Genomic DNA, 9965 nt, shown 5'->3' with positions numbered 1-9965 from the left:
AAAAAAAAAAAAAAAAAAAAGGAAATGCCTTTAGAGAAAAAGCAGCCCTGAACATTGGACTCAGTCCTTCTTTTCAAGATCTTGGCCCTCTTTACCTTGGGGCCTTGGTATTTCTCCAGTGCCTTCAAATAAATGTTTTATATATGTTTTCCAGAGTTTCTATGTGGGAAGGCTGTTTACAGTAAGTTGTTCTGCCATCACTACAAGCAAAATCCTCTTTGATTTGTAAAAACTGTATACATTTATTACTTTGAAAATAAAAGTTTTAAAGAGCACAATAGGAACACAAAGCTAGTACAGCATATATAGTACCTGCAATAATAAGAACATAAAATTTGATCCCAGTGGGAGGATAGGGGGAAATTTTCAGAGCAGAATTGACACCTAGCGAGGGCTTTGTGGATTATTTAGGACTCCTTTAGCATTCTAGGAGAAGGAAAAGTAGGATAAAATTCTTAGAAAATCATAGGGTAATATGAGAGATTTAAATTTCAGAAATTTCTACACTTTCCCTAAGTCTTGCCAGCTGTTGTGTAGATGGTGAAATGCATATTTAGTAGAGAAGAGACTACTTTACAGGTTGCGTCATCTCATACTGATAACACCCAGAAAGATATGCTGTCTAGTTGGTGTCTGAAAAACAGCCTAGAAGTAGCCCCATTTAATTTTGGCAGGCATTGGAAGGCAGTTGCATAAGTGAGCACTGCATGTATGATGCCTTAAAGATGAGAGAAAGAAGGCTGATGGAAAGAACTGAAGATGGTGAAAGTAATAGGCAAAGAGGAAGTGAGACGTAAGAGGATAAGGCTGAAAAGTTAGGCCAGGGTCAGATCCTAAGGGGCCTCATAAGCTAAAATAAATGAGTTAGACTTTAACTGAGGAATATGTGAACAGGTGTGGACACAGTTCAGATCGCTTTTTGTATAGGTTGCCCTTCCTCCCATGTGTAGAATAGATTGGATGGAAACAAAGTGGTAGGCAAGCAGGCTGTTGCATTAATACAGATAAGAGATGATAGTGTCCTACAGTGGAGATGAAGTGATGGATTGAAGAAGCAAAGACCCGATCATTATTGGTGACTGGTTAAAAGTTGGTGGAGATGATAACATGAACGGTTCCAAGTGTTTGGTCTTACAGCTCGGTGAAGAATTGTATGAATCACTGATGGGAACACAGGACCATTGGTAGGAGTAGGGGAGGTGAAGTTCAGGCATGCTGGGTTCAGCACTAAATATATTCCATTTGAAGTGCTTGGAGAATATGCAGGGAGAGCATCATTAGGCAGCTAAATCTTTGGCTCTGGAACTCAGTAGAGAAGGCTGGGCTGGATGATACAGATTTGAAAATTGTTGGTAAAATGATAATGATTGGAAGTAGATAATTTTGCCAACAGGGAGTGGTAGAGTAAGAGACATCAGTTGTAATCCTGAAGAACATGACTGGTTAAGGAGGAAACTGGCAATGGAAATCTTTGAAAGAAAGAAGAACATGGTGCTGTGGAGGGGGCGGAGAAACCAGGAGAGAGGGATGCCTCTAGAGCCACAGACATAGTTGCTATCCAGAAAGTCTTGTCAAATGGAAGACTTAAGCATCCATTAGCTTTAGGAATAAGGAAGTCACTATTCTCCTTGTTGAAGGCAGTTTCAGGAAAGTTGGAGAATGGATGGGAAGCAATGAAAGAGACACCATGTGTGGAAAACTTCTCCTTGGGTCTCAGTTTCTTTGTCCACAATTGAGGTGTGTGGGATTTTCAGAAGTTGCACGTGAGCTGCCACTGGGCTGCATTCTAATACAAGTGTGTTTCTATTTGACCAGTGCAGAAACAGTGCAGTATTCAAAATATATTTCTGTATAGCTGATTACAATTACACAGAACCCTGTGTAAATACTTTGGAACAGATAAAAGATTTGTGTCATACCTGGTCTTTATCTTCTGAAGTTGCCGTGTGGCCCAATACTGTCTGGATACACAGTCCACCTGAATTCTGGTAAAGAATAGCAACCATTATGAAGAATGCTGCCATATTTAATATTGCTTGATATGCCTTCATAAGACTCTGTTACTGAGTATCATTTAAGATCCAGATGGCAAGAATACTGTGAAAGTAATCTGTGTTTTCAAAGGACTGTGGTTATTGAAACAGAACTCTGCTTTAGTATTTCACTCTGGTGGTTCTGGTATTGTGATGCACGCTTTGACTACAGGAACAGTTCCATTCGGAGGGTGTTGTTTGCTTGGAGATCTGACCCTGTAGTGATGAGCACTGAGAATGTTGCTGTGTGTCCAGCCATGCACAGCCATGGGTGTTCATTGGGCTTTCTGACCTCTGATAGCCTGGTTTCATCCTTTTGATGGTATGGTTTCCTCTTTACAGAAACGTGATCTCTCTCAAGAAGGTCCTTGATGTGCTTTGAGATTTCATAGTGAGTCCTTAGCAGAAAACACCTGGGATGGACCAGTTTAGGTTTTGGGAATTTAGCTCTTCTGATTTCTGTGTTTTTTTAATTGTATGAGTCTAGGAAAGGTTTTTTCACTAACTGGATTTTGCATAAACATGTCTTTTCTAATTGCATATGATAAATGATTTACTCCTCCAAACTTATATATGACTCAAATAGAAGTGGATTCAAGAGTCCATATGACAAATGGGAAGACAAGAGGAGAGGTCTAGAAATCACAGCCTAGAATCTGCAATGGTCAGAGCTAGGAACTCAGCCTCTCCTAAAACTCTTGAGAAACTGAGGCCCAAAGGGAAAAGGCAGCAGTCTAGACCACACAACTAATCAGCAGCAGAGCCAGAGCCAGATGAGGTCTTAACTACATCTGGCGCTTTTCTGAGCAACAGCATCCTTCAACCCTGTGCCAAAAGCTTAAGTGTAAAATGGAATGACCATTCTCCTCAGATTGTTTCTCTCCTTCACCTTAGCTTTGTTTACCTTTGTGCTTTCTCTTCTGGACTTCTCCTCTGCCATAAAAAGCACTTAATTTAAAATTCTCTCATTCCACCAGCTGTACTCAGAAGTGCCATGGGATAAATGATAGATTGGCAGCTTTGTAATTTACCTTGATTAGATCGCAGTTTTATATCCCAGCTGTGTGATGTACTAAATATTTACATATTAGCAAGTCTGCAGCACTGCAAACCCGTCTGGTTTTATGGATCTGAGGCCTTTCACACTCTACTGTATCGCAGAGCCTCGCCCTCAGTGAGGAAAAGACCACCTCCTGTGTAGGTGCTGACTCAGCTGAAGCCGTGGCTGGTAAAGACCATGCTCGCTGGTGCCAAGAGACCTTCCAGCTCAGTCCTGTAGAAAATAGTCATTCCAAAAGTTCATTGTGAGAGAGACATCGATTTGCATATTTTTCATGTAGATCTTACATGTTCTAACAAAAAGGACTCTTAGTTCTGTACTCCAAAAAGCACTATTAAGAATATTTGACCTCGAAGTGAGGAAAGCTCAGATGTAGCTCTCGTGCCACCTCTGGAAGTGTTTGTGGGCAAAATACGTCTCAGCACCAGGCTTCATCTGTGAAATTTCATGAGATGAGCTCTAGGGTAAACTGTTCCGTGATTCTCAGGCTCATATGTGTCCTGGTGTCTCCAGTCTTCATCCTCTTCTCGGGTGTGTCAAGGATTGCGTGCCAGGCAGTAAGACTCACGTTTATTCTGCATGAGTTGGGGCTACAGCTTTAAAAGACTAGTTTATATTCATAGTTTATCACCAAATCCCATCATCTGTTTAGATGCAAATTTAAAGATAAGCAGGCACTTCACAAAAGAGGATATCTAAATGGCCATTAAGTGCATGCAAAGGTGCTCAACATCATTACTCATTAAGGACATAAAAGTTAAAACCTCATTGAAATGCAGCTACACATGCATCAGAATGATTAAATTAAAATCTGATGATACCTGGTGTTGGCTAGGATATAGAGCAATTGCAATTCTTACAGACTGCCAGTGGAATGTATAATGGTAAAATCATTTTGGAAAACTGTTTTTGTAGTAGCTTCTAAAGCTAAATATATACTTACTCTATGACCCAGCATTTCAACTCCTAGAGAAGTGATACCAAAGAGAAGTGATCCCATATGGCCACTTGAATATATAAGAACTTTCTTGTTAGATTAATTCATAACAGCCCCAAATGGGAAACAACCCAAATGTCCATCAACAAGAGAATGGATAAACAAATACTGGCATATTTGTATCATGGAATACTATATAGCAAGAAAAAAGAATGAACTGCCACACATCACAACTTAGCTGAATCTCACAGCATTATGGTCAGAGAAAGAAAGCAGACACAAAAGTATACGTGTATGTGGTTCTGTTAACATGAAGTTTAAGAACAGGTAAAAATAGTCTAAGGTAATAGACGTTAGAATGGTTATTACTTCTGGTGTGAAGGGAGTATTGACTGGCACAACTGATGGTGGATATGTGGCTGTATTCATATGTACCAGTTCACTGAGCTGCACATGTAGACTTGTTCACTGTAGTGTATGTAAGTTATGTCCCAGAAAGACAATTGAGAAGAAAGGTGCCTTTAAATGGCCTCCCGCAAACGTGTGCATGAACATACCCAGGCATGTCCATCTGTGTACTCACTCCCATGCACTTGGTGTTCTAGGTCTAGGGACAGTGGGGCAGTGGGAACAAGGCAAGTCAGGGGGAAGACGTCTTTAGTATTGCATTTGTTATTAACGTGTCTCTTGGTTTGGCCCAGAACCAGGGGGATATGTTTCTGAAGCCAGTTACTACTTTGAGAAACACAGCAGTTCAAATTTTATGAAAACTAATCTGCAGCTCCCCTTCTGTGCCAGGCCCTGGTGCAGAAGCTTATTCCTAAGTAAAATGTGACATTTAGATGGAATCTAATTATAAGGCTGATGGACTTTTATCCCCAGGGGTGGCTGCTAGAGAGACGGCCCAAGCTCTGAAAACGCTGGCCCAGGCCGCCCGTGGAGTGGCTGCATCGACGACCGACCCCGCGGCTGCCCATGCCATGTTAGATTCTGCTCGAGACGTGATGGAGGGCTCCGCCATGCTCATTCAAGAGGCCAAGCAGGCCCTGATTGCACCTGGAGACGCAGAGAGTCAACAAAGACTGGCTCAGGTGAGGCTTGTGGTTGTCATGGTCATCATTAACATGGACTTGTGGGTGGGCTGTCTCCTGGGCACTTTTCCCTGATATGAACACTGACACAGCAGTTTTTTGCGGAAACTTCCAAAGGTCATAACAGTGCTGGCCATACATGATACTCACTTTTGTAAGTCTTGCCTAGTATTCTCTACATTAACGTGTGATCTGCTTAATTCATGGTCAGGAGAGGGTATGGGGGCCTTTGAATTCTGTCCTTGGGAGTTTCGGAGCCAGGACATATTGTTTTGGGCCTATGTGTGCTGACCTATATTGCTGTTCCTCGCCAGGGAGTGAGGTAGATCCACTAGGGCTGGCCACCTAGAAGTTTTCAACTCTGGCTCTCTATTACTTCTTTGAATGATTCTTCTACTGCCTGATGGAACCAGTTGGCTAAGGAGCATCCAGGCAGAGTCCTAGACGTGGGGCTGGGAAGGGGATGGCTTAGATTACAGGAAATGACACTTCCCACCTCCAAAGACCTTCCTTTTAATTGAGGATACCAAAGAATGCATACAGGGAGCCGCTAAACATTCCTAGACTGCATGAGGGCAACTCCAGTTGTGCTCAGAGCACCCCACTTGCCCCTGGGTAGAGTGAGGTTTGGGAGGATGGCCCCATGGGTCACTGAGAGGAAATTAACCACAGGCCTTCTAATTGTGATCCAAAAAACTCAAGGTCTCCTTCCACCTCGGTGACCTCAGCAGGGCTCCCAAGAAGGGAGATATTTTCATTTCTCTTGGTATAAGAAATCTTTGCTTTAGAACCTGACCTCATGCTGGAGAGTTCTGTGTTTGAATCACGAAACTGTGGCTTAGCCTGGCTTTGGGGAACAGGTGGGATGTGCTGTGTCACTGTGTTGGACCCTTTGCTGAGACAGAATGCCCATCCCAATAAGAGGGTGGAAAACATCTTCTCTGGGACGAGGGGCCTGGATGAGGTGGTGTAAGACAGGTGACAGTGGCAGGCGGATGCTGGTGGGTCATTTCCGTATGTGTTTCAGCTCTGCGTGTTGTCGCTGCCCATTCCCAACCAGTGTGCAGAAGTGTTTGTACTTAAAGGTGCTTCTCTCCCTCCACGAATTCAGGTGGCTAAAGCTGTCTCTCACTCCTTGAATAACTGCGTAAATTGCCTCCCTGGGCAGAAGGATGTGGACGTGGCCTTGAAGAGCATCGGGGAGTCCAGCAAGAAGCTGCTTGTGGATTCGGTGAGAGGTTCTTAGATTGGGAAAGGACACTGGGGGACTCGGCTTGCATTAGGTGTGAGTGAAGTCTTCTCTCCATGAGATCTCTGAGCAGCTAACCCTTCCTTTAGGAGTCCTGTTTTTCCCACTAGTCTTTGTTTTCCATGTTTTGCTGTCTGATCAACAAAGTTCCCAGGTGAAGCTTTTAAAGCTTACTTTTTCTTTGAGCGTGTGTTGCCGTTTCCTCTCGGATCATCCCAGAGAGACAGGCAAAGGGGTGTGTGATCGCCTGGCTTCTTATCAGGACATCTCAGATAGGGACAGTCAGGTGTTGGAAGGGTACATGTGTCCAAGACTCAGTGGGACAGCAAGTAGTCTGAGGAATTTCACCTTGGGGCCTGTTCCCGTCCCCGCTTTGTCAGTCTGCTGAAGGAGGGTTTGCGCTCATGCATCTTTGTTTCTTCTCTGCACAGGTATAGAGACAATGCATGTGGGTGAATAGAGTCTAGCTTAACTCCCTAGAACATTTCACAAATAGGTTATAATTCTGCTAGATGACATTTAAAAAAGTTATTAGCAAAGACTACTAATATAATTGTTGGCTATTAGTTTGGAAGAACACGATTTGAAGTTTGATAGCAGCTGCCTTTTAGTTTACAAAGCTAAAACGTAGCTTTCATCTTAAGAGAGACAAAATAGGGTAGAGTTTTAGAGAATGGACCCTGGAGTCAGATTGCCTTGGTGTGGATCCTGTCTCTGCCACATAGGAAACCTTGCGCCCTGTGGATAGCTTACATTTTTAGATTCACAGTGTCTAGCACTGAGTAGGTGTTTGATAAATTTAAATGAATGAATGTATATGTTGAGGGTCAAACCTATTAATAAAATGGGCTCAGATGACTCAGAGCCTTTTAGTCGTGATGACTCAAATGCATCCCTGAAGAGTCTGTCCCCACTCCACAATACCTTCCCTTTATCCCTCCCCCACAAAGCAAAATGTCTCATGGGGTGTGCCATCTGTTCCCCATAGCTACCTCCAAGCACGAAGCCTTTCCAGGAAGCCCAGAGTGAACTGAACCAAGCAGCAGCTGATCTGAACCAGTCTGCTGGCGAAGTTGTCCATGCCACCCGGGGCCAGAGTGGAGAGTTGGCTGCAGCCTCTGGAAAGTTCAGCGATGATTTTGATGAATTCCTCGATGCTGGCATTGAGATGGCTGGCCAAGCTCAGGTGGGTGTGGAGGTGGTTGTCTGGAGTTAACCTTAGCCTCTCCTCTCAGATGGACAATCCATCCTTGAGACTGATTGAACAAATAGGAAAAGGAACCTGGAAGCAGGCAGGCCATGGTTGCATTCTTTATGCCCTCATGGGAATAGCATTCCCAAAGATGCTATCAGCTTATGCATGAGGTGCTGTTAGTAATGAAGGATAACTTCTCCCATGATCCTCCAGCAGAATTCATAGTCTTACTATTTGGAGGGAGGGTAGAAAGAAGGAGAATGTTTAACAAAGATTAGAACAGCTCTTCAAATGTGGGATAATAAAGTAAAAATATTTGAGGTTTAATGGACCATTCAAATGGTCTGTGTCTAATACTGAGTGTCAAGTGATTAAAAACTGTCTCCTTCAGATGAACAGATAAACCCCTTGTTTAGAACAAGGGAGCTTGACTGATCTGGTGTCAGCTTGCAGAGCTGTTTTTTTTCCTGCACTCCTTTGACCTCCCTAAAAGAGATAACCAGGGTATATCTTCTTCTAGTATCTACAAAGAATTGTTTCTCAGATGGCAACCAGGTGAGAAATGTGTCCTTTCCCGAGTCAGGAACTTTAGGGATGCAGTCAGCTCTGAATATGGAGACAGTGCTGGTCGTTTGTGCCAGGCCGTGATGTACAGCTCCTTGACAACTCCAGCATTGTTGAGCAAGATGCTGGAATCGCTGCCTGGTCTGTGCATTGGCTCACAGCTCACTCGCTTTCCTCCCACCCCACTCCCCGCTTAATGCCTCTAGTTGTGAGAAAGCACAGCTCTTGGCTGACCCACTTGGGGATGGATTTCTTTCCCCATGGCATGCATCTTGATCTGAGCATCTGTTTGGAGAAGGGTAGACACTGGTCAGTGTCTCAAGGAGTTAGGCATTCGCAGGCTAATTGGGTTTAATGTGATCTATACAGATAACCTGCCTGCATGTCAGGATGCTGCTTCTAGCTCTCTGAATGCCTCCTTCAAGAAATGGACAGGCCCTAATCGCTCTGGCTCCTTTTGACCTTCCAGACAAAAGAAGACCAGATCCAAGTGATAGGAAACCTCAAGAATATCTCGATGGCATCCAGCAAGCTGCTGTTAGCTGCCAAGTCTCTCTCTGTAGATCCAGGAGCTCCCAACGCAAAAAATCTCCTGGCTGCAGCTGCAAGGTAGGAGTGGGACAAAATGTGCTTTTGTGTGTGGTTAAACAGTGTCATTGCAGTCTGAAGATGTGCCTGACATCCTCCCAGTTTTGCTGAGCAAAGAATTGGTGCTGTCCTTAGGTCATGGGAGGTGGAGCTGAGAGTGATGGACACTCTGGTATTTTATAAAACTGGTTCATTTTCATGTTCTTTCCCCACTAAAAATATCTTCCATCTTCTCATACAGCCTTTTCGGTAGAGACTTGCTTAGACGTAAGGTCCTTTTTGACTTGTAAACACAATGGATCAGACAGTTTTTTCAAAGCAGTGTTAGATCTTTCAGATTATAAAATAACATATGCTTCTTGAAAAATCAGAAAATACCAAAAAGTGTAAAGATAAAAAGCGGAAGGCGGTGCTCATCAAGTCACTTAACAGACATTTGTTGAGCACTTAACCCTGTGCCTGGCATCAGTGTTGGACTGAATGTTAATACATTGTATCTCTCACATGGGGAAGGCTCCGCTTTAAGATGAGTAGGGAGTCAGTGGGAATAAATTGTTTTTGGAAATATATTAAAACATGAGTGTGAATTTTGGGATGATTCTGGTGTTCTTCTTTCCTGTTGGTTTCACACAGGGAAGTGGGTAAAACAGTACAGTTTCTGCTCCAGGGCCACAAGTTAGTTCAGTAACTAGTGGTTGAATGTGGTATGTGGAGCACTGCAGTGACAGCCCAAGGGTTTCTCATGTCAGCTGCTCCTCTTTCATTTTCCTGAACCCAGAGAGTAGGGTGGTCATGATTCTGTGGTGGTGCAGGCATGTTTTCTTAGCATTATTTAACGTCACATTATATAGAAGAAAGCTGACCGTGGAGAGAGATTAAAAGCAGGACTATTAGGGGATAGAGAGTAATTGGAAGCCTTTTCAAAATGTGCAGATTCGTGATTTTTGAAAAGCATAGCTTTGATTCTGCTTTCTTTTCTTAAACTTGGTTTTTAAAATTTACTTATTTGTGTGTGTGTGTGTGTGTGTGTGTGTGTGTGTGTGTGTGTGTCTTTATATCTCCTCTGGGAGCTCAATGGCTGTTTTTTAAATTGTTGACATCACGAGACCTGAATTATATTCCAAGCTTTTTACTACTTGACTAACTCAGTTGCATTGGTCAGGTTGCTCAGCCTGTCTAAACTTTCCCGTCTGCAAAGTGGGGGTGTGAACTGCATCATCCCAAAGCTATCTTTAGCTCTCAGCACAT

The 9965-nt window shown here is 43.4% G+C and overlaps 1 protein-coding gene across 1 annotated transcript in view; it reads left to right on the top strand.

Moving 5' to 3' along the window:
- TLN2 (talin 2) overlaps positions 1–9965 on the top strand; it is a 284115-nt gene that overhangs the window by 172046 nt on the left and 102104 nt on the right. Inside the window, exons 28-31 of the mRNA XM_011940468.1 lie at positions 4913–5121; positions 6233–6352; positions 7359–7556; positions 8599–8738. Coding sequence (XP_011795858.1) covers positions 4913–5121; positions 6233–6352; positions 7359–7556; positions 8599–8738 — 667 coding nt within the window. The remainder of the gene's footprint in view (positions 1–4912; positions 5122–6232; positions 6353–7358; positions 7557–8598; positions 8739–9965) is intronic.

This window comes from Colobus angolensis, unplaced genomic scaffold (genome assembly GCF_000951035.1).
Source record: "Colobus angolensis palliatus isolate OR3802 unplaced genomic scaffold, Cang.pa_1.0 Scaffold19, whole genome shotgun sequence".
In the NCBI taxonomy this organism is placed as follows: domain Eukaryota; kingdom Metazoa; phylum Chordata; class Mammalia; order Primates; family Cercopithecidae; genus Colobus; species Colobus angolensis.
This window is presented reverse-complemented; position numbering and strand designations above follow the sequence as displayed.